This window comes from Lissotriton helveticus, chromosome 6 (assembly GCF_964261635.1).
Source record: "Lissotriton helveticus chromosome 6, aLisHel1.1, whole genome shotgun sequence".
Lineage (NCBI taxonomy): Eukaryota > Metazoa > Chordata > Amphibia > Caudata > Salamandridae > Lissotriton > Lissotriton helveticus.
Genome location: NC_136067.1, coordinates 1,895,401,934 through 1,895,426,627, shown reverse-complemented (window position 1 = coordinate 1,895,426,627; position 24,694 = coordinate 1,895,401,934). Strand labels below are relative to the sequence as shown.

General features: G+C 45.6%; 1 protein-coding gene across 3 annotated transcripts in view; it reads left to right on the top strand.

Moving 5' to 3' along the window:
- The window catches only part of WDR26 (WD repeat domain 26), a 716,351-nt gene that overhangs the window by 502,484 nt on the left and 189,173 nt on the right, over window positions 1-24,694 (top strand). For all 3 annotated transcript variants that reach the window (XM_078649852.1, XM_078649853.1, XM_078649851.1), the window contains one exon: window positions 10,213-10,332. In XM_078649852.1, the coding sequence (XP_078505978.1) occupies window positions 10,213-10,332 (120 nt within the window). The remainder of the gene's footprint in view (window positions 1-10,212; window positions 10,333-24,694) is intronic.

Genomic DNA, 24,694 nt, shown 5'->3' with positions numbered 1-24,694 from the left:
GGTTTTCACTGAAATTTCTTCCAAGTGTTGAGTTTTGAAACTTTAAAATATTCACCTATAATCAGCCGAATAACGAATTCCGAAGTACTCACCTGTGATCAGGGGAGAAGCCAGTACTGTACCTTTTAGCCCGGTACTGAACCGCAAAAGTAATCTTAACTGTACCTGCATTTTCTTCCATAGGAAACCATTGACTGATTTTCTGTGAAATTTCTTCTAAGTGTCGATTTTTGCAAACTATAAATATTCTTTAAAAATCATACCAAGTACCAAAACATAATTGCTTACCTGTCTTGGGTAGAGGTCCCTGTACTGAACCTAGGAGTCCAGTACTGGATTACAAAAGTAACGAGAACCTACTTTACCTGTGACTTGAATTTTCTTTCATGGGATAACATTGCTTGTTTTTCACTGAAAAGTTTTTATTGGGGGATTAGGGACTCTATACACACTGTACCTTACTTTAATCCAGTATATATAGAGCCACGTTATTACACTAAGCAACTGTGACTTAATGCAAAACAGTTTTACTTATCTTTGTCTAGGCAATGTCTCAGTGTGATATCTAGGCATACTACACTGAGTAGAGAAAGTAATCTGAAAAGTGCTCTCGAGTAATCTGAAAAGTAATCACAAAGTAATTACAAATCCCCATTGTCTTTAAATATTTTACAAACCTGTAAGCCTTTAGGGATCCACTGGACTCTGTGCACACTATACTTTACATTGGTAAAGTATATACAGGTCTAGCTTCCTACTCATGGCGGCCCTCTGCCTCAAAGATGCCTACTTCCACATCACTCGTATACATCCAGATCACCCCTACTACCTGCGCTTTGTGTTAAGTGGGCTTCACTATCAGTTCATGTTCTTTCTTTTGGGATCACAACAGTCACAAAGGTATATACCAAATATCTTGTGGTAGTGGCTGTGCACCTGCACACTGATGCATTCATGGTTCTCCAGTATTGGGGTGTCTTTCATAGATTCACATGCCTGAATCATTCCCAGTCGTCAGAGTGGGAGTCCCACGGTACATAAAAAAGCAATAATTAGTATATAAGAAACCAAAACCCTTGGTAATAACCAACCAGGAAGTAAAGTAGCCCTAAGCTACAGTGTAAAAAACTTCCACACATGACTATCCTAGTCATTTTGTATAGACCAGACTGCATCGTCGACGGCTTCTCAATCGACGGTTTCCGTCTATGATGTTGAATGTGGTGCTCTCTCAGCTCATGCGCCACTCCTTTGAGCCTATTCACAAGGTGGATCTCAAATTCCTTACCTGGAAGGTTTCTCTTCTTTTAGCACTGACTTCGGCACGTAGACATTAGAAGATGTCTTAAATTCGATCTTCAACGAACTGCTACATTGCGTAAGACTGACCAGTTATTTGTAGCATACGGAAGGATACATCAAGGATACGCTGTATCTAAACAGACCATAGCCTGCTGGGTGTCCTCCGCTATCAGTCTGTCATCAGCAAGCAGGAAGACCATTGCAATCATTGCCAAGGGCGTATTCTATGAGAGCGGTCTCCTCCTCAACAGCCCTTTTTGCTGGAGTGCCTCCATCACATCTGCAGAGCAGCAACTTGGTCCAGCAAGCATACCTTCACCAAGCACTACTGCTTAGACGCTGCCAGCGATGCAGATACTTCAGTGGGACGAGCAGTGCTTCGCAATCTTTTTAAATAAGGTGAGCCTCTGTTCTCCCTCCTCCTCTATGCTCTTTTAGATGCTTATTTTACATGTCATTATTGTTTGCAATGGCTTGGCAGTTCGGGCTGGACTGTTCCCATGAGGCACAGGGTCAGGCTGATTTGTATATGGCCATGTGTGAACTGGGGTGGCAGAGTGGGCTAAAGAACGGTGATGGATTAAACCCAGATCTGTTGACTGGGTGTGAGTGATTGATTGGTTCAGGTGCTCCGTCCACCGCCACCCCTTTTTGTACTGCTTTGTTCGCCATAAGTTGGCAGGGTATGCTCAGACGAGAGTCCCTTGCTCACTTTGCCTCTGGATTCAAGCAAGCCTGGCTGAAGACGGCTGAAATGCCAGAAACCGGTCCTAGGAAGCTTGTTTCCGGTCCCGGGAAGGCATGGCTTGGCAGTTCGGGCTGGACTGTTCCCATGAGGCACAGGGTCAGACTGATTTGCATATGGCCATGTGTGAACTGGGGTGGCAGAGTGAGCTAAAGAACGGTGATGGATTAAACCCAGATCTGTTGACTGGGTGTGAGTGTTTGATTGGTTAAGATGCTCCGTCCATCACCACCCCCTTTTGTACCATTATGGTTTGTAAAGCATGCATATGCACTATATACAAGAAGCGTCTATGAGCAGGATGGTGTGTACTGCTATCTACTCTGAATCAGGCATGTGAATCTATGAAAGACACCCCAATACTGGAGAAGAACAATAGTTACTTACCTGTAATCTGTGGTTCTCCAGTATTGATGTATTTCATAGATTCACATGCAAAAGAGGCTCCTTTGCCGATTATGTTGGGTTCACTCCTGCGCGAGAAAATCTGAGAGCCTGAGCCTCTGGGGAGAACATTCTGGTGGGTGCTGACACCTGATTGGCTGCCGTTTGGTCTATACAAAATGACTAGGATAGTCATTTGTGGAAGTTGTTTACACTGTAGCTTAGGGCTACTTTACTTCCTGGTTTGTTATTACCAAGGGTTTTGGTTTCTTATATACAAATTATTGCTTTTTTATGTACCATGGGACTCCAAGTCCGATGACTAGGAATGATTCAGGCATGTGAATCTATGAAAGACACCAATACTGGAGAACCACAGATTACAGGTAAGTAACTATTGTTCATTTCCTTTCCTAGACAATTGACCGATAAAGAGCAGCATTTTTAAAAGACGATTAAAGTAATAAACCATGCTCTTCATTGAATGAAAAATATATATTAACCTAGCTAAATGGCAGGTACTAGTGAAAACAAGCTTGGTGCTCTTTTTAGTGTGATACACATGCTGATCATTTTATTCACTAGTCTGTATCATGTACACAAGAAGAAGGCCCCTTTTATTCAAATACCACAATGTAAATAGGGTGTGTGTTATAAGTCAACACAGTTTTGGCAACTTTACACAGTGTGGGATCATCATCATGACTCTGAGAATTTCAAGTCCAAAGAATTGAACCCCACTAGAAATCAGGTGGGGAGTGGCGCGTCCTGGCTTCCAGAGTGACAGGAGAGATGCCTGTTCGTGACGTAGATTTCCACAGGCAAAAATGGATGAGGCAGGCGTATAACATGGGGGAAAATACAAGTGTCACACAACTTGCAGTCTTGCTGACAGGGAGCTACAGAATCTAAGTTCCGGGAGAAGAGGACTAAGCGGTGTACACAATGGAGCCGGATAGTATACACAAGTTGATCACTTTGTTCACTAGTGAGTATCTCACCAAAGAACACGGAGCATGTTTTCTGACAGTGGCACCCATCGCAAATCTATGTTAATATACTTTTTTCATTAAATGAAGAGGGCTATTTATTACCTTTATCATCTCTTATGTTAGGGACAATTGTGTATAGAAATACTTTAATACCCCATGTCCCTAGTGATTCTTTGGTTCCCCTTGTTTTCATTACCAAGTAGTAAAGAGCAGCAGCAAGGAGCAATGCCGAGCATTGGACACCGTCATGGGTAAAGTTTTCCCCAACCAAGAGAGTGATGGCATTCCAAAATCTGCTGCCTCTTTTTCAGAAACCATGTCCTCCTGTGGTATTCTCAGTAATGAGACTCTTGAAGATGATCTATTCATGCATTTTGATGGTAATGCACGCAAGGCTGCACATGTGCCCTTTGCAGGAGTGGCTGGGTACAGCCCGTTACTCCACCCACCCTCTACTGGTAGAACATACGTTGCTGGGTATTTTTTTTTTTTTACCTAAGTGACAATTACCACAAAAGCCTCACTTATGGAATGGGTAGCACACCTGAATCACATGACTGTGCAGGGTACGTGGATGCCAGAGCAGAGCTTCCGCACTGCTTACCTGGAACTCATGGCAATCAGCCTAGCTCTCAATGCTTTTTACAGATTTATCTAAGGCAAAACATTACACATGAAGACAGACAAAATGACAGTGATTTATTACAGATAGAAGAAAGAGGTGTAGTTACTTGCCTCAGATGTCTGCACTTTTCAAGGCATCTGGCATTGAGCCATTTGGCACCCCCTCCAGCTCCTAGCAGATAATATGCAGGGGTGGACACTGATTTTGCAGACCTAAATAGAACACATCAAGTCAGAGTGGTAGATAAATCCCCAAGTTCTCAAAGTATTTTTGCCAATGGGACATGCCCATCCTTTGTCTGTTCGTCACCATTCAAAATACCCACATTTCTCCTGGTACCCACAGCCATAGTCCTTGGGCAATGACTATAAATGTACTGGTCATTGATATTTGCTTATCATTTTCCTCCACTTTTCCTGATCTCATATGTGGTGAAAAAGATCAGGAAAGTGTTTAAGACCCTCACCCAGGTGGCACTAATGTGAACCAGACAAGCTTGATACTCCATGCTTCATCCGCACAAAAAGCTGCCTCTGAGACTGGATGTTTTGACTCTACATCAGGGTCAGCTCAGTTACCTAACATCCAGATGGATGTTCTGTAACTGAATCGAGCTGTCTGGTACCTGAGGTCTAGGAGCAAAGGTTATATGAAACTTCTGGAAGTGTGTGTGCAGCTCCTGCGTGAGGTGCTTGGACCTACCACATGCACCTGTTTGCAGCGAAGTGGAAAAGGCATATCTGGTATTGCATTGGTAAGCACATACAATCTCTCCGTCTCTGCAGGACTTCAGTAATTCTTGTTGCATTTGCAAAAAGTTGGATTAGTATACACTTCTATTAGTCTGTGTCAAGCTGCAGTAGCATTCTATAGGCAGAATATCGATCATGTGTCAATTTCTAAGATTCCTGTTATCAAGGACTTCATGGAAGGCCTTATAAAAATCATCCCTTCATTCATCACTCTGTAGCCCGCTTGGCACCTTGATACACTTTTTAGAAGATCTAAAGCGCCTCGCTCTGAACCACTACACTCGTGGCATACAGTTCTTGCCAAGGAAGGTAGCTTTCCTAATCACCATATCTGACGGGAATCAATGAAATGCAGGTCTTGATCATAGAGGGCCCATCTATCCAGGTTCTTAAAGATGGAACGGTCTTAAGGACAAATACCGGATTCCTTCACCTTTAGTAGTCCCATTTGCCGTAAGTGGGTGCTGGCTCCATCTCCATGCCAGAAGCGACACCACTGTGGTGTCACTGTACTCCTAAAGCAACCCCAGACTGGTACACGGCCAGTTACTTTGTTGCCATGCCATAGATGCAGGTCTGAAGTATTGATCTCCTAATAATTTTCCTTTTTTATTCAACTATTTCTTGTATATTTCAGGAAACATTTTTGTGAAATGCAGTGATGTTCCCCCTTAATGGTTAGGTTTTCACAGTGAAGATGTCAAGCTACTAGGTAAAACAGGACAACCAACCACTCGAGAGCTAATGCAATACGATATTTTGTCAGATCAAGACAAAAGCCAAAGATCCTGCTGACATCCACGTTATAACCAAGCTGAGAAGGGTAGAAGATTGCTTTCCTAGGTACTGTGACAATCAATATAAGAGTTCAAAGAAGGGTATTCAGAGACTCCGCTTATCCATGAAAGGCTGTATTGAATCCTAATATAGATAAGAGATGACCTCAAGCAACTCCTTCATCACGGACCTTTCAAACTTCAACAATGGAAGATAAAACCCTCTGCCAACATTTTGATCTCACTTTTAAACATCCTCCTGATGATCTACCACACCATCAGCTTCCTGCTTCCTTTAACCTTTACCCTCTAACCCACTCCTCACATCCCCCACGTTTCCTACTTTCCACCCATCGCCTCCCATTATTACTAGCTAACAGATGCATTCTCTCAGTAGACGTTCCAACATTCCTTCAATTCCACTGAGTTACACAGACACCCGCATCTCACCCTTTTCTCCATCTGTTGGGATAGAAAGGCACCTGCATGTTTTTCCTTCTGTGAAATTGACAATCATGAGAGCACACTCATGGGGTTGCTCTTGGTTAAAGGATTGAAACTCTGCTGTACTCTGCAGCTGAGGGGGGCACATACCTTTCAGAGTGACCACTGCACTCTCACCCAGACACTGTGGTTCTGGGACAATTGACAGCAAGGGACAGGCCTTTTCACTACTGGATTCAGGAAGTAAGCAGGGTCTGTATTGGGACCAGGAAACTCTGGGTAGGGCAGACACTGTAAAGACCTGGGTGAGGGAGCCACTGGCCTCGAAGGTCAGGGAACTGGTGTTGGATCAAGAGCAGTCACAGGTTGCAGCTCTTCTTGAGGAAGAGATACCAATTCTGGCACTGAGGAAGCATAGGGGAGCACTTCACTGATCTATTGTTTGACTATCTGCACTACTCAAAGTAGTGACATCGCATTTACTTGTGCTTTCGACAGAAGAACTTTTCCGACTTTGCCCTGAGGTGTGATTTTCTTCTGGCTCTTTAATTGCCCCAAAACTGGGTCATGAAGAACCTGACCTCCCTTTCTTTGCTGGCTTTGGAATATATGCTCTTGGATGACTTGAATGACTACAGGTCTTGGTCTGAACCCAGGGTCTCTGCCAATCAGGTACCCATGGTCTGTGTTCCTTCCCTAAAGAGAAAGGCTATGCTGAAACAAAATACCCAATTGGCACCTCTGGCCTCCTGTCAGCCCCTAGTAAATGGTACCCTAGGTAACCAGGACATGGTGACCAGAGGAGACCCCTGAGGGCTGCAGCACTTATTGTGCCACCCTCAGGGACCCTGTACCCTGGCACCCACACACTGCTGTTGCGGGCTGAGTGCCTAAGTACAGAACTAAAACAAGAGTCGACATGGCACACATCCCTGTGTGCCATGCCCACAGAACCCGTTGCCCTGGCATATTTCAGTCACCCCTCTAGCTGGGTGCCCTATGCCAGAGGTGAGGGCACAGGGGCATGAGCCCTGTGCCCGTACAGTACCCAGGGCCATTCCTGAGCACTGTAAGTGCAGTGATGCCATTTAAGAGTATATGGTGCTGGGAGGTCGTCATTACGAACTCCACAGCACCATAATGGCTACACTGAAGACTGACAAGTTTGGTACCAAACTTCTCAGCACATTAAACCCGCACTGATGCCAGTATGGGATTTAATGTAAGATGCACGAGAAGGCATCTTAGAGATGCCCTCCAAAACCCAAGCCTACAATCCACATCTGGGCTGAGTGGCTGCAGAGGCTGCCACACAGCAGACATGTTGCTGGACCCCTGGGTGGAGAGCCCCAAACTCTCTTTGGCCTCCAACAATGCACATCCTGGGCGAGGTGCTATGTCTCCTCCCCCAGGATGGACAGGGGGAAGCTTCAAAGGCATACCGCCTCTGAGAGCTTCTCCAGACCATTTGCTGTACCTAGCAACTGGCCCCCCCCCCGTTCTACCCCCACTCTGGCGGGAAGACTGGCGGGAAAAATTTACGTCAGGAAGGAGGGTGTGCCGACCTTTGCCAACTCCACCCCTCAGGTGGAGGAGGCGAGGTGAAGCACGACCCCGGGCTCCGGCCATCTTGTAGATGGGGAGCCCTGCCCAATACCAGCTAGGCTCCTGCCCCCTCCCACAGGAGAGGAACGGGCTAGGGGGTGTCCCCACCCCAGGACAGGGACCCATTGGTCCCTGTCCTTGCCCTACCTGTAATGCCCCTAAATTTAGTATTTAGGGGATCCCTGAACCTTCCTTCCTAAGATCCTGATATCAAAAGAAGAAAGAAGATCCAAGAAGACAACAACAACTGACTTGGCCCCAGCCCTACCGGCCTGTTGATCCTGGAACCTGCTCCTGCCTAAGCCCGGCAACCTCCGTGGACAGCAGCCTTGGGACACCCAGAGGACCTGCTTGCCTTGACCCTCTCGAAGACTGGGACTCCCATCAGCAGAGGCTCTGCTGCAACACCCCACCTGGTGCCCACCAGGAAGCTCTGGACCAGCCCCCTCTGCACGAGCCGAGCCCGGGCCAACCCAAACCAAGACCACGAGGACGTCCCCCTGGCGACTGGGATCCGAAGTCCAGTGCCCAAAGACCCTCCTCGACAAACCAGCCGAAGCCTGCAGACTCAGAACCAGGGGCCACCCCAACCGCGACCAGCCGAGGGTAAGCTTTTCCGACCCCCAAAGACACTCCTGCGCCCCGCGTCCCCCTGTGCCTCCCTTTGGGGTACCTACCTGTGCTCCAAGATCCCAACTTACCACTCGAAGCGCTGGTCGCCCCTGGAGAGTCACCGTCCCCGAGCCTACAACCTTTGTTACTTTTTCAAGATCCTCATTGGATAACATTGAGCGCCCGACGGCTCAAAAGCACCCTGCACCCTGCCGCCCGAGTGCCGCTGGCTGTGACCTCTTTGCCCTATCCTACTTCCCCCCCCCTTGCCCTGAGCAAGTGACCAGGAGCCCATCACCCAGAGCCGCGTGGGCTGCTAGCCAGCAGCCACCAACCGAAGGCCCCCCTTTCCCTCATTAGATAACATTGGGCGTATCTACCTCTGCACCCGGCTGCCCCTGTGCCGCTGGGACTGAACTAACTGTACTCACCTGACCCTGGGGGGGCCCCTGAGTCTAAGCCCAGAACCCTAACTTCACCAACCAAGTACTCACCTGGAAACCGGTAATTCACTTACCTGCCGTTGGATAACATTGACCCATTTTGACTCGAAAATTTTCTAAGTGTGAAGTTTTGAAAACTGAAAATATTCCTATAAAATCAGCCAAAGTCCGAACTCGAAAATACTCACCTGTGATCAGGAGAGAAGTCAGTACTGTACCTTTCAGCCCAGTACTGAACCGCAAATGTTATCCCTAGCGGGTTTACCAGTAACCTGTATTTTCTCCGTAGGAACCCATTGTCTGCTTTTCTATGAAATTTCTTCTAAGTGTCTACTTTTGAAAACTGCAAATATTCTTTAAAAATTGTACGAAATACTGAAACTCAATTACCTTCCTGTTTTGAGTTAAGCCCCCAGTGCTGGCACTAGGAGACTAGTGCTGGGTTACAAAAGTAACGCGATCGTACTTTACCTGTAACCTGAATTTCCTCCCATTGGATAACATTGTCAGAATCACCTTGAAAAGTTTCTAAGTGTGAACTTTTAAAACGGCTTTATATTCAGGAAAATTCATCACAGTAACTAAAACTTTTTTGCTAATCTGGTTTCAGCTTAGACCCCAGGACTGAATCTAAGATCTAGTCCTGGAACTACCAGAGTAATCCATAAAGTAATCAACTGTACTTTCCTATGAAAAACCCATTGAGCTCAATGCTAGAGTGTGTTTCAGAACAGTGCTGCTTACTAGCTATTCTGTAATTGTTGTGTGTACAAACTTATTGCTCCTCTGCAATGTAATTACATGAGAGTACTCGTACCTTGAAAAGTATATTTTTATAACTGTTGGTTCTAAAAATAAAATAACTATCTGAGGATATAACAATTGGCCTGGAGTTCAGTTCTTGAGGGTGTGAAACCTTTTGCTGACTGAGTGTGTACAACAAATGCTTTACACCGTCCTCTGGAACTGCCTTACTGCTCTTCCAAGCTACCACTTTGGAGACTAAGGTCAGTTCTGATTTTAACCTCTGTTATACCTCTGGGGTTGGTGGACTCTATACACACTGTACTTCCTTCTAGTCCAGTATATATAGAGCCACTTTCTCACAGCTTTATTACGGATATGGATGGAAAAGAGCTAATGTGTGGAAATAATGTTCATTTAGGTACTTAATTAGATTACTGCAACTCTGGATTTATTAAAGTATTTAAGTCTAATGCTACTTTTAATACATACAGAAAATATTATGTAAGCCTTCCATAATGGTTCTGTGCTTATGCAATGAAACTTAGGCTTAGAGCTCAACTATTTTTTCCCTGTGTTTACAACTTTGATTTGAGATATGTATTCATTCTCGTACAGTAGTTAATTTGCAGTCATCACTGATTCCACTGGGTTGTTAAATACCTAAAATCCCAGAGCACAAAACATTGTTCTGACTTTCCCTCTTAGTTCTCTCTTCCCTGCCTCTTCTTTCTCTCTCTTCCCCCACCATAAAAAGGTGCTCTCTCATATATTTTGTTTCCTTTTAGACTGGAGAACTGAGGACAAAAATGAGCCAGTCTCATGAAGACAGCCTAACGAGTGTAGCTTGGAATCCAGATGGCAAGCGTTTTGTAACAGGAGGACAGCGTGGGCAGTTCTACCAGTGTGTAAGTGCTCCTTAATATTTGACCTGATTCTATACCACATTGTTTTATATTTGTAGAAACACCTAGTTCGAGGCATATGAGCTGCAGATTACACACCATGCATAGTGTTGGGCCCGGATGTTTGCAGTTTGTTTTGTTGTAGAAAAGTCTTTGGAAGTCACGGGATAGGTGACTCCTCCTTTGGATGATACTGCGCATGGGCATCGGCTCCATCCCCAGATTGTTTTTTTCGCCACTGGGCTCAAATGTGTTTCTAGCCATCCGTGTTGAAACAGATTTCCTTAGGCGCGCAATCCTCACCAACTTACAAAACTTCGTTTCGAACTCTTTCCAGTCGACGCTACTCTTCAACATCGAGGATCTTAATTCCGGTCTTCGTCGACGGCCTTCGGGCCTAGCTAGGGCTCGACTCCAGCTCATGGAAAGGACGCCATTTAAAAAGTGTCCTCAATGTGGGTCGAAGTCTCCCCACACCGACCTTCATGAGGTGTGTAACCTCTGCCTCTCTCCGGAGCACGAGGCAAAGGACTGTTCAGCTTGTGCCTCTTTCCGCTCCTGAAAGACTATACGGGACCGAAGAGCGAGGAGAACAATGGCTCAAAGATCTTCAGCTCCGATTCTGGACGACATCTTCGAAGAAGGAGTCAACTTTCCAGAACAACATGAGGTCGACAGCAGCTCCGAGGCAGAAGATTCCGAGGTCGAGGACATCACTCCAGCGCAGCGGGTCGTAAGTAAGACCCCAGACCCTTCCTCGACACAGAAGGCCCCGGTCACACCCTCGCCCTTGGGCTCGGGTGCACACCGGCACTCTGCTTCTACTGCCCCACCTTCGGGTCCGGCTAAGAAGCCAATTAAGCCTTCAGGCGACTCGGGCTCGAGTCGGCCTTCACACGGTGCCGGAGCACATCTACCGGCACCGAAAAAGACAACGGCACCGACTACACCTACATCCAAACCATCGGCGCTGAAACATACCACTACTCCTTCGACACCGAAACCCAGGTCGGAACCAAGCAAACGCGCTTCGGATTCCAAAAAAGCACCGGAACCGAAAAAAACATTGAATCCGAAAAACCATTGTATCCAAAAACCATACCGGAACCGAAAAAATCCTCGGAACCAAAAAAAGCCTCGGAGCCGAAAAAGACTCCTGCTTCCCCAGTGAAAGACATTGTCAAGAAACCAAAACAAGCCATTTCGGTGCCCAAGCCTTCCTCCACACCAAAAGATCACCCTCCTGCAGAGGATTTACCTTATTCAGAGCCTGCTCAAAAGACTCTAGCTAAGGATCCAATCACTGGACACTTAATTTTGGCTTAAAAAAAGCGACCACTGGACACACCAGCTCCAGCTCCGCATTCAACGAAGAAGGACATGGCTACCTCTCCCCTAAGACTGCCTTCCCCTTCTCTTTCACCTGTACCATCACCACATCCTCCCATACCACAGCATTCCCCAGCATCCTCTATCATACCCGACCGGGATGATAGCTCTGATGATATGGGGGGGTAACATACCTGATCCAGCCATGCCTACAGGATCCCCTGACCCGTGGGATGATTATACCACCCCAGATGTCCCAAATGTCCCTCAGGATGACTTCTACCCCTCAAGGCCTTACCCACCAGAAGACACTATAGGGTTTAATGAATTAATTCACAGGGCTGCACAATATCATGGAGTGGACATACATACAGACCCTGTTGAGGAAGACTTCCTAATGGATACCTTTGATAATGCACAAAGGTCCTCATCCATTTTACCGATGCTCAAAGGAGTGATCAAGCATGCTCCTGAAGTCTTCAAGGACCCAGTCAGAGCTCGGGTCATTAACCCTCGCATAGAGAAAAAATATAAAGCTGCTCCCTCAGACCCAGCATATATTAAAGGTCCAGTACCATTAGACTCACTTGTAGTTTCCAATGCACGCAAGAGAGCAAACTCACAAACATCAGGGGAGGCTGCACCCCCAGATAAGGAGTCTAAGCTACTTGACGCATCAGGGAAAAGAATAGCGTCTCAAGCAGAAAACATGTGGCGTATCGCCAATACACAGGCATTATTAGCCAGATATGACAGGGCATATTATGACGAGCTAGAGTCATTAATGAGGCACCTCCCTGACAAGTAGAAGGATAGAGCAAACAAGCTTATCCAAGAGGGGAAAAACATCACAAACACCTCTATTTGGTTTGCACTCGATGCAGCAGATACTGCCTCTAGGGCAGTTAACAGCAGAGTTTTACTACGCAGACACGCCTAGCTACGTATATCGGGGTTCAAACCTTAGGTACAAAGTGCCATTCTTAATCAGCCCTTTGATAAGCAACACCTATTTGGACCCAACGTAGATGTATCACTAGAGAAAATGAAAGGATACAGACACGGCCAAATCTATGGGAACCCTGCAGTCGCAGGCTCCCAGACGTTCATTTCGTAGCTCATCCTATCGAGGTGCCACCAGGGGATATACTTCAGACACAGCTTCTACCTCGTACAAAGCCCCTACACAGTCCACTTACAGCAAGGGCTACCAAAGGGGGGGTTACAGGGGTAACAATAACAAAGGCAGAGGTAAAAATAACAATTCCCGCTCTGCCTCTACTCCTGCCCAATGACTCCCGTCCCATTCCACTCCTGTCGGGGGAAGACTCCAACAATACCTGCCACCCTCGGAAAACATCAAATCAGACAGGTGGGTGCTCCAAATAATTCAATCAGGTTATTGTTTGGAACTACCATCTACCCCCCCAAACATACCACCCAAGCAGCGCCCAATGTCACAGGAACATTTAACATTGCTCAGACAGGAGGTAATATCCCTCCCGCAGAAAAATGCAATAGAAGCAGTTCCAGAGCATCACAAAAACAAAGGAGCATACTCACTATATTTCCTAATACCAAAGAAGGACGGATCTCTAAGACTCATCCTAGACCTCAGACCTCTAAACATTTACATACATTCGGATCATTTTCATATGATCACTCAAACAAGTCCTTCCACTGCTGGTACTAAACAACTTCCTTGTCACTCTAGATCTCAAGGGTGCCTACTTCCATATTCCCATTCACACAGCGCACAGAAAATATCTCAGATTTGTGCTAGACGGGCAGCACTACCAGTTCAAAGTGCTCCCATTCGGAGTCACAACAGCGCCAAGGGTGTTTACCAAATGCCAGCAGTAGTAGCAGCACACTTAAGACAACATATTCATGTCTTCCCATATCTGGACGACTGGCTCATAAAAGCCAGCTCATACAGCCAGTGTGTGCAACACACTCGCGCTACTATTCAACTGCTTCACGACTTGGGATTCACAGTAAATCACACCAAATCGCATCTTCAACCCTCACACATACAACAGTATCTCGGCGCTACAGTAAACACCCAACTAACACTAGCTTATCCCTCTCCAGCAAGGATTACAAGTGTACAAGCTCTCCTAACAAAATTCAAACCGCAACACCCTCTACCAGCTCGGGTGTGTTCATGCAGCTCATAGGGATGATGGCATCTTGCATATTTGTAGTACCTCACGCAAGACTGCAAATGCGTCCATTTCAAGAGTGCCTAGCACGCCAATGGAACCAGGCTCAAGGTCAACTGACAGACCTAGTGTTGGTAGACGGTCGGACTCATTGTTCTCTGCAATGGTGGAACACCAAAAACCTTTCCAAAGGGCGACCGTTTCTAGAGCCATTTCCTCAAATAGTCATGACAGCGGACGCATCGCTCTCCGGCTGGGGAGCTCACCTACTGCATCACACCATGCAAGGCAGGTGGACACCGCAACAAAAGCTACTCCACATCAACCACTTAGAGTTGCTAGCTGTGTTTCTAGCCCTAAAAGCATTTCAAACTCAAGTGTCAGGCAAAGCTGTCTTAGTCCGCACAGACAATATGACAGCTATGTACTACCTAAACAAACAAGGGGGGGGGGCATACTCTCTGCAGCTCTCTCAGCACAGCAGATATGGAGATGGGCTATACCACTAAAGATCTTTCTCTTAGCCCAACACGTCCCAGGAGTACAAAACACTATAGCAGATCTGCTAAGTCGACCAACGCAGCAGATCCACGAGTGGGTACTTCATCCGCAAGTTTTTCATCCGTTCTTTCAAATGTGGGGACAACCTCAGACCTCTTCGCCACCCATGAAAACGCAAAATGCCCAAGCTTTGCCGCCAGATACCCACACCCATTGTCCAAAGGCAATGCGATATGGATGAATTGGTCAGAACTATTTGCGTACGCTTTTCCTCCTCTCCCACTACTTCCATTAGTGGTACGCAAACTACAGCAACATTCCCTAACACTCATCCTAGTTGCTCCAACTTGGGCCAGGCAACCGTGGTACACCACGCTGTTGCAGATGTCTGTAGTACCACACCAAAAACTAAACCTATCTCCACGCCTATTAACAAAGAACCATGGTGAGATCAGACACCCGGACCCAGCTCAGCTCAACCTAGCGATCTGGCTCCTGAGGTCATAGAGTTTGGTTACCTCAACCTTCCCCCAGAATGTATGAACATTATCAAAGAAGCTAGACGCCCCACTACTGGAGCATGTTATGCCGCTAAGTGGAAACGGTTCGTCATATACTGCCAAAACAACCAAATTAATCCTTTAGTCATGTCTATTCAACACATCATAGGATATCTATTACACCTTCAAAAGTGTAACTTAGCCTACACATCTATCAGGCTACACCTCGCTGCCATCGCAGCATACTTACAAAATAGACAACACCTATCTCTTTTTAGAGTACCAGCTATTAAAGCTTTTATGGAAGGACTCAAAAGAATAATTCCTCCCAGGACGCCACCTGCACCAGTGTGGAACTTAATCGTGGTTCTCACAAGATTAATGGGACCTCCCTTTGAACCATTACATAAATGTGAATTGCAATTCCTAACCTGGAAAGTAGCTTTCCTAGTAGCTATTACTTCTCTCAGAAGAGTTAGTGAACTATAAGCATTTACCATTCAAGAACCCTTTCTGCAAATGCATCATAACACAGTGGTTCTTCCTACTAACCCCAAGTTCCTTCCTAAAGTCTTTTCACCATTCCATCTAAATCAATCTATTGAGCTGCCCGTATTTTTCTCGCAGCCTCATACAGTCGCAGAAAAAGCTCTACATACCTTAGATGTCAAAAGAGCATTACTATACTATATCGAAAGGACACAAGCTTTTCATAAAACAAAACAGCTTTTTGTGTCTTTCTCACCGCCACATAAAGGCAATCCCATATCCAAATTAGGGATCGCTAGGTGGATTGTTAGATGCATACAAATATGTTATCACAAAGCCAAACGTACATTAACAATTCCTCCAAAAGCCCATTCTACAAGGAAAATAGGGGCTTCAATGGCATTCTTAGGGAACATTTCCCTAGATGATATATGCAAAGCAGCCACATGGTCTACACCGCACACATTCACAAAGCATTACTGTGTAGATGTGCAACCTAAACAACAAGCCACTGTGGGCCAGGCTGTACTAAAAACTGTTTCAAACAACTGCAACAGATACTGGTGGTCGCCGCTAAAGGTGGGTACTGCTATACAATCTATGCATAGTGTGTAATCTGCAGCTCATATGCCTCAAACGGAAAATGCTACCTACCAGTATGCATCTTTTCTTGGCATGTAGAGCTGCAGAGTTACACACGCCCACCCACCTCCCCGGCTACCTTTATCTGTTCCAGTATTATCTTAATTCGATACAAATCACATGGACATCACTACCTCTTGTACAGCTCTATCATTTCCCTAATGGCGAAAACCAATCTGGGGATGGAGCCGATGCCCATGCGCAGTATCATCCAAAGGAGGAGTCACCTATCCCGTGACTTCCAAAGACTTTTCTACAACAAAACAAACTGCAAACATCCGGGCCCAACACTAGGTGGCCATCTAAGCATAGTGTGTGACTCTGCAGCGCTACATGCCAAGAACAGATGCATACTGGTAAGTAGCATTTTCCTTTCTGCATTAGTAGCCTTGCTTGGTAAGGTTAGTCTGAACAGTGAGTGCAGAGGCCTTCAAGGTTATTTCAACACCTTGGTTGTTGTTCGTACTGATCAGCGAACGTTCTAGACATAACACATATGTAGCTGCGGCGACCTCAGATACTGGTGGCTTTAATAATGCACGGTGTAGGCATGATTGAACACACTTGGAGAACATTTGTATGCTGAGAGCTGGTGCAGAACTCGATGTGATCCACTTCTGCATATCTTGAGGTATGGGGTCGCCTATGTAAACCCAAGAGACCTTCTGTAGTTATAAAATAACCTTCTAGCAAGGGAGGTTAAATATAGGTACATATTTAGCATTATAACAGGCTTTCTCCCTTTGTATTGTATGGAATAGTAACTATGATGACCATCTTATTTCTTATAATATGTCTTCTTATATTCGCTAAAATGCTGTACTTGAGATCACAGCGTTAAATAAATATTTTAAAGTTGCACGTGTCTCACTTTACTCCCTGTTCTGGACTGGTATGAGAGTATAACGAAATAGTGTTCATGTTTTCCACTTTACCTGAGGTAACCTAAGTCGCAAGTTCTGGGTTGTCTAATCATTGGTTTCTTTGCTATTTATTTATTTATTTATTTATTCATTCAAAGTTTTATATAGCGCGAACAAGATCCTTACAGATATCAGAGCGCTTCACAGAGACAGGGGTAGGGGCAGCAGGAATGAACAGATAATGGGAGCAGTATAATAGTCACTAACATAATAGGATAACAGTAACGTACAGAAAACATATCAATATACAATCAGGTAAACAAGTAATATAAGACGGCACAAGTCATTGATCCCACTACAGAAGGGTTCAGGTAAACCTTGGATGTGTGGATGGCTTATACCAATTTCTTAGTATAGAGAGAACACTGGGTGGGGGCATCGGGAGGGTGATTCAATAAACCAAAGTGTATCATATATTGGTCGATAGTAAGAGAGCAGCGTAGTAATGTCACCATCAAGTAAGAGTATAGTGCCAAAGGACAAGGTGATCAGTGATACAAAGCGATGCAGAGCCTCTGATCCAGCACCTATAAAGTTCAGGAGATCTTGGCCAGAAGGATGGTTTTCACCTCTTTCTTGAAGAGGGCAGTGGAGGAGATAAGCCTGGTTTCAGGAGGGAGCGCATTCCAGATCCTGGGTGCCATTCCTGAGAAGGAGCGTTTGTATGTTTTTTCTTTCCGGAATCTACGAGGTTTCAGGAGTAGATTTTTTGTACTTCTATTGGATCTCGAACCTCCTGATATAGACAACTTTTGAGCGAGGTAGTTGGGTGCATTGTGGTGCACGGCCGAGTGTGTCATAACTGCAATTTTTAGCTGTATTCTGGCTTCAAAAGGCAGCCATTTTAGAGACTTTAAGTCTGGGGATATATGCGAATGTTTACTTGAGCCAGTAATGAGTCTCGCGGCAGCGTTCAGGGAGGCTCTTAGGGGTGCTGTTGTGGATAGTGGGAGTCCGCTGAGGGCCACAATTCCGTAGTCTATGCGAGGGATGACTAAAGCTTGTACAGCAGTTTGGAAGTCTTTGGCAGGGAGGAAGGGTTTAAGTTTCCTCAGTGTGTTGATTTGGAAATTAGCTCCTTTTGTGGCTTTGCTAACGTGCTGTTGCATATTGAGCTTGGCGTCGAGTGTGATGCCTAGGGATTTCGCAGAATCCACGATGGTAGGTTGGACATTGAGTGCTGTTAGGTTATTGAGCCAGGTTTGGGTGGTGGAAATTTTCGCCGGGGGTGAGATGAGTAGGAACTCAGTTTTCAGAGCATTTAGTTTGAGGTGATTATCGGCCAACCAAGATTGAGTGTTACTAAGTGTGGAGTTCAGAAGTTTGATATCTTCCGGGGATTGTAGCTTTAGGTAAAGTTGTGTGTCATCGGCGTACATATGGAATTGAACATTGGATGCTTGGAGCAAGGTGGCGAGCGGTTCCATGACGAGGTTGAACAGTGTGGGGGAGAGGGAGGATCCTTGTGGAACACCTAGATCTGCAGGCACAGGTGTAGATAGCACATTGTCGATCTTGAACTTCTGAGACCGGTTATGAAGGAAGGAAGAAAACCATTTGAGAACAGTTCCCGATAGACCCATTCTAGTGCTTAGCAGCTCCAGTAAGTTCTCATGTTTGACCGTGTCAAATGCTGAAGAGAGGTCAAGAAGGATGAGGAGGCAGGACTCATTGCGATCAAGGATTTGGAGGGCGTCATCAATTATGTGTGTCATAGCTGTTTCCGTGCTATGTTTCGCTCGGAAGCCTGATTGATGAGGGTTGAGGAGGTCAAATTGGTCAATGTGTTTTGTTAGTTGGAGTTGGACACACTTCTCCAGCAGTTTGGCCAGGGTGGGTATATTGGTGATAGGACGGTAATTGTTCAGGTCAGACGGGTCAGCTGTAGGTTTCTTGAGTATAGGCGTGACTTGCCCCACCTTGAGGGAGTCTGGAATGAGACCTTGTTGAAGGGAGCTGTTGATGATTTTGGTCCATAGAGGGAGGAGCAAGGGGATGAAGTCTTTTACAGCATTAGCAGGTAGGGGGTCTATGAGGTGATTAGAGGGCTTCAAGGTGCAGAGCAGTTTGTGTATTGCTTCTTCCGAGTAGGTGTCGAAGTACAGCCATGATGCCTTGTTTTTAGGTTGAGTGTTAGACATTCTGGTGTGGTTGGGGAATCGGCTTACATCCATGATGAGGTCATTTCTTATGTTGTCGGTCTTTAGCTTAAAGAAAGCAGAGAAGGCTTCACAGTGTGGGGTGTCGCTTGTTGTGCTGTTTGATTGTAAGGGTTGTGTCTTTGTGTCTTGATTAGTTCGAACAGCTTTCTTGGCCTGTTTTTTGCTTGGTCCTTGCTCTTAGTCCTATAGGACTAAGAGCTAATGTGACACTGATTGATAGTCTGGTAGGGGATTTTGGGTACTAAGGTGAGTTTTGGCACACCCTAATTCACTGAGGGCCTAGGTCTCTGTGCACAGTTCTGTGTATGAGCAGAATCCCTGCAACAATCCTTTTGTTAAGGATCTTGGAAAATTTGTATCGACCTTTACCTCCCTAGATAAGGCGCAATTAAATATTAAACAAGCTTGTCAACTAGCGGGTTTTCCATGGGGCCGGGAGCTGACTGACATGGAGGCATGGAATTGCCAGGCAATTTCTGTCTCCGTACCAGATCTCATCATAGTCCGATGCCAGCAGGACCGATGGGGCGCCCATAGTGGGGAGTTCCCCACCGGCTGAGTCTGGTTATTAGACAAGCAAGCCCTTAATATCAATTGCCTGGAACTCCTGGCGGGTTCTTCTGCTGTCCGCTGTTGGACCAAGGACCACGTTCAATCGTGTGTGCTTCTCAAGATGGACAATATTTCCCCAGTCCGGTATGTCAACCATCTGGGGGGTCCTCGATCCCAGGCTCTGGAGAATCTGCCGAAAGATTTCTGGGACTTCTGTCTAGCCCATCATGTCTCCGTGACGACGGAGTACCTTCCAGGTCAGGCCAACCAGGTTGCAGATTGGCCCTCAAGGCACCTGCACAACTCCAGCTTGTGGAAGCCGGACCTGCAGGTCTTTCAATGGCTGGTGGACCAGTGGGGTCCGTTTTCGGCTGACCTCTTTGTATTGCGCCTCGATTATCAAGTGACGCGAGTTTTCAGTTGGAGGCCGGATCCGCTGGACCTCGGCCACGGATACCTTTCTACAGGATTGGAGTCGGTAGAACGGTTATGCTTTTCCTCCGTTCTCAATGATCACGTGGACGGCAGCCCAGATCCGTCGACAGGAGGCGGAGGTGGTAATGGTGACGCAGTTTTGGAGGTCTCAAGTCTGGTTTCCGGTTCTACTGGAACTTTCTTGGGATTCTCTAATCCGACTCCGCCAATTTATTCATCTACTTCTAAACCCGGAACGGATGCTGTAAATTCTTACGGCTCAAGGTTCCCTGCAGTTGATGGCCTGGCGACTTTCAGCTGGTCTCGCCCAGGCCTATCACAGCCAGCTGAACAACTCTTGTCAAAGGCGTGGGCAAGACAGCACCACCAGACGTTACCATTCCGCCTGGACAAGATGGGTTTGTTGCTGTCTTCGGAGGAACTTGGATCCTGTGGCTGCAGACCTCATTCAAATTTTGATTTTTATTTTTATTTTTTTTTTGTCCTCATACGCCAAGAGATATTCTCAGTCCTCAATCCATACCATCTGCTACGCAACAGATGTGTCCCACCTTAAAGTGAATTATGGCCTCTGAAGATCTTACTGGATGCACTTTCTGCAGATACCCACAAAATACCGGAATCCGGTAGTCAATTCAGTTCATCTCTCTTCCCGGGCCCTGGAACTGATCCTGGGGTAATTTTAAACTGCAAAAAGGCATAATCATTGGACAACAACAATTACATCCTATCTAGCCAGTTAATACATGGAATCCAGAAACATTTCCTTCTCTTCCAGTCTGCCCTGTCTAGATTCAGTGTGTATTTGATTGCGTTAATCCAATCTAGGTATGAGGGAAGCTAACATATTTCTATTCGTGCTAATAAAATTAAATATAAAGAAAATTTATTTATATCTTGAGAGTAACTCATAATTGCTAAATATACCAAAAATATAAGTGATATCCCAAGCTGTATATCAAAGTTAAACAGATTCTTCATACCTTCCAATACAGTGAGCCAAAAATTCCTTAGAACAGGACAACTAAAAAACATATGAAGGTCATCTGCTTTTTCCTGCTTACACTTTGGACAACAAGGAGTCGGGCCTTTAGAAAATCTAGCAAGCCTAGCAGGGGACCAGTATACTCTGTGAAGAGAAATGATGGTTGCTTTTTAAATTGGCGGGAGATACTGTAGCATGTAGTAAGTCAAAGGATCCATACTTCTTTAAGAAGGTGCGTCTGAAGATACTTAGGGATATGGCTTACACCTGGACTAAAGTAAGGAGATCATCGAGTATTTCATACTATTCAGCCATGGCCCCTATTTGGGGGTCGCCTGGCTCACCAGAATGGACCAAAGATTCATTCGTTTTACCTCTGTTGAATGCCAGTATAAAAAGCTGGGGTCAGTTGCTGCCTGAAGGGGTGCTGTTGAGTTGGGAGGAGATCTGCAAATTGACTGAACACTCTTTCTAAGTTTAAATACCTCCAAATTAAGAGCTGGAGCCAGGCATCTGGATCAGGAATTGGTGTTAAGACTGGCCTGGAGAAACTTCTTCAGGGGGAAACCAGGAAGATCAAGACATCAACTTTGTACTGGTCCATTCTGGAAGCTGACGATGGGGATTTCATCTTGCCAGCTCAGCTATGGGGAGAGCATGTTCTGGACGTTGAGTTGGAGGAATTATGGCAAATTTTGAATTTTTGGGCTGATCTGGTTGGCGTACCACTCAATCAAAGCGATTCGATCAGCAATTTCCGCGGGCCATGCGCCGGTAGATGGGGCCCCCGTAGGGGAACATCCTTTAGTTTGGAGACTACTGTGAGGTATTCGTCTCTCCTTGCCCCCAGAGTCACGTTACTCTTCCTTATGGGACGTCAATCTGGTCTTGAATCTCTTTATATCCTAGCAACCGAATAAGTACCTTTCATTGAAAGAACTCTCAGCTAAGCTGGCTATGCTGCTTTTTCTCCTACAGGAGAGTTTCGGATGTCAGAGCCTTAGACCTTTCTGTAAGAGTTTTTTTCCCCGGATGGGGTTATCTTCACGGTGAGACGTCACTCCAAGTCGCTCACTCGCACAGTTTTTATCCAGCTTTTTCCAGACGTTCCCAAATTGTGTTGTGAGCTGCCTCAAGGCGTATGAAGATCTGCCTCATGAGTTTCGTCCTCCAGGCGAACACCAATTGCTTATTGCTCTAAAAAAGCTGTCGCTTCCCCCACTATAGACAGGTGGGTTCGCTGGGTCATGCAGGAGACGGGCATTGACACAAGGCAGTTTGGAGCCCACTCTGCACAGGGGGCCATGGACTTGAAAGCTTTTTCTTTGAGGGCTCGACTGGAGTACTTGATGCGGGCAGCGGATTGGTCCTCATACTTGACATTCAAGAGATTCTATTTCAAACCAGTAATAGAGGTGGCTCAGTTAGTGGTGAGTAAGCTTTAAACTAGCATAATCTGAGCCTCCGGTCCGGACATAGAATAGAAATTTGCCTAGCACCGTAACAGTAAGTTTCAATTCTATTAAGAACATGGAGGCGAGAATTATCCCGCCCGATGCACCTTCGGTGCGAACCCTCTCTGTATGGTGGTAACTTGTTAAAGAGTCATAATGGTTTCTTGCTAACTGCTTTCAGCTGCCATTTTAGTGAGCTTGCAGTTTTGCTAGTAAAATGCTGATAACCGTTCAACGGGTTTGATTCGGTTCCTTTACGTTTTTATTTTTTTAGGAAACGATGGTTCGAAACAGGACCAGTGATTGTGCCCTTGGCGAAGAAAGAGGAGGAGATGACACAGTGAAGGGACTATATGAGAGATTAGTGAACACTGTAGAAGGACTATAATGTTGGATCTCCTTATGGTTCATGGGAGTTGATGATTTTGATTTAAGTTTGTCTTTTGGGCTGCTATGAAATTTGTTAGATAATAAAGCGAAGAAAGACTAAAGCATAATTCTCGCCTCAGTGTCCTTCATAGAATTGAAACTTACCATTTCGGTGCTAGGCAAATTTCTATTCTTGCATTCTTCATCCTTAATCACAAGGTCTAGCCTTTTCATTATTACCAGAAAATCGTATTTAAGTCTGATGCAAAAGCATCTTCTGGGAGAGGCATTTTCACCTTTCCTTAGGAGCCTCAAGTGACTGTAAACATTGTAGTGGAACTCTCAGCATTAGTCTTATCCATGCTTTTCACACCACTATAGTGACAAGCTATGACATCCGAGTGCTGTAGCTTATTCAAAACAACTGGTACCCAAGCGAGACATGCATGTTTTAGGCAATCAGGCAAACTGCGATGGGCACTTCGTTGCTTAATCTGTTATCACCAGTCTGGAAAGGAACAAGTATTATAGGCGTGTTTCTTCATATTTATTTACTTTATTTCTTAATATAGAGCAGCACTCTGAAGGAGTATCTTGGCGCTGTGCTAATCCGACAAACTGGTTCATTCTAAAACCTCCAAGTTTTGAGCATCAAAATTCATAAAACTGGGGCAGGTGTGAACATGGAGAGGGAGTCCATTCCATTGATACAGGGCCATATATGAGAAAGATCTGCCCCGAATCTGGAGGTGCAAATGCGTGGAATTGGCAAAAGAGCTTTGTTTGAGGACTGTAGCTGTCTGGAGGACTGATTGTGACTAAGTCGCGAATGCCGATTGGGAGGACGAGCATTGTATAGTGCCTAAGGCGGCAGACAGCAGAGCTTAAAGACTGCCAGTGCAGTTAGAAGAAAAAAAATGGGGGCAGAGGACGAGCGTGCAGGTAGGTTGCAGATCAGCCTTGTGGCTGTCTTCTGCACAACCTGTATTTTGGCCAGCAAGGTGTCATTTGCTGCTGCCAATAAAGTGTTCCCTTAGTCTAGGTGACTATTTATAAGAGCATGGACAATGGTTTTTCAAGAAGTGTCGGGGAGCAGGAAAAAACTTTTTCGGGCCTCATTGTAGCAAAGCAAGTGCCACACGTAGCATTAACTTGATCTTTCATGGTTCGTGATTGATCTATTTTTACTCCAAGGTATTTCGCAACTTGCTTAGGAGCAGGAACTGGGATGGACCAAGTTCAGTAAGGCCACCAGTCAGCAGACCATAGCTCGTGGGCTTTGTTCCAGTGAGCACCATCTAAAATGTTGCAATTGTTTTTAATACACTGTTAATTGCCTGTTTTTTTAACACCATTGGGTTTGATTTTGTGGTAACACTTTATAGTCTGCACTAGATTAGAGCATTTGTTTAAAGAAAAGCCTTTTTAAATATATAGTGTAGAATTTGCATGTGTTCATCCAGGGGGGAAAAGAGGCTCTGTAAGTCACTAATAAAATAATCCTGTGGTCTCACATGGCTGATTATTGCCCTATATGCTCCATCCAGGTTATAGTCCATCTGACATCCTAGCTTGAGTTGGCAACCTGGCTTCAACTTGTGCTTTCCAGAGTGTTTTGAATGTTCAGAATTGGACTGTATTTACTGATAAAACCGCAAAAACATATTTCCACAGCCTTAAAAAGGCCCATGCTTCTGAACTAAAAGGCTGCTGCCATCACACCCTGACTAAGTAAGGTTAGAGGTTCACATTGGTTGACTCTTGTAGGAAGGTAGGATCCTTTTGCATGGTTTTGCCTGGTGCTGTGATGGTTTTTGACTGGTCTGACTGGGATCCTTCTAATCAGTACCCCAGTCTCT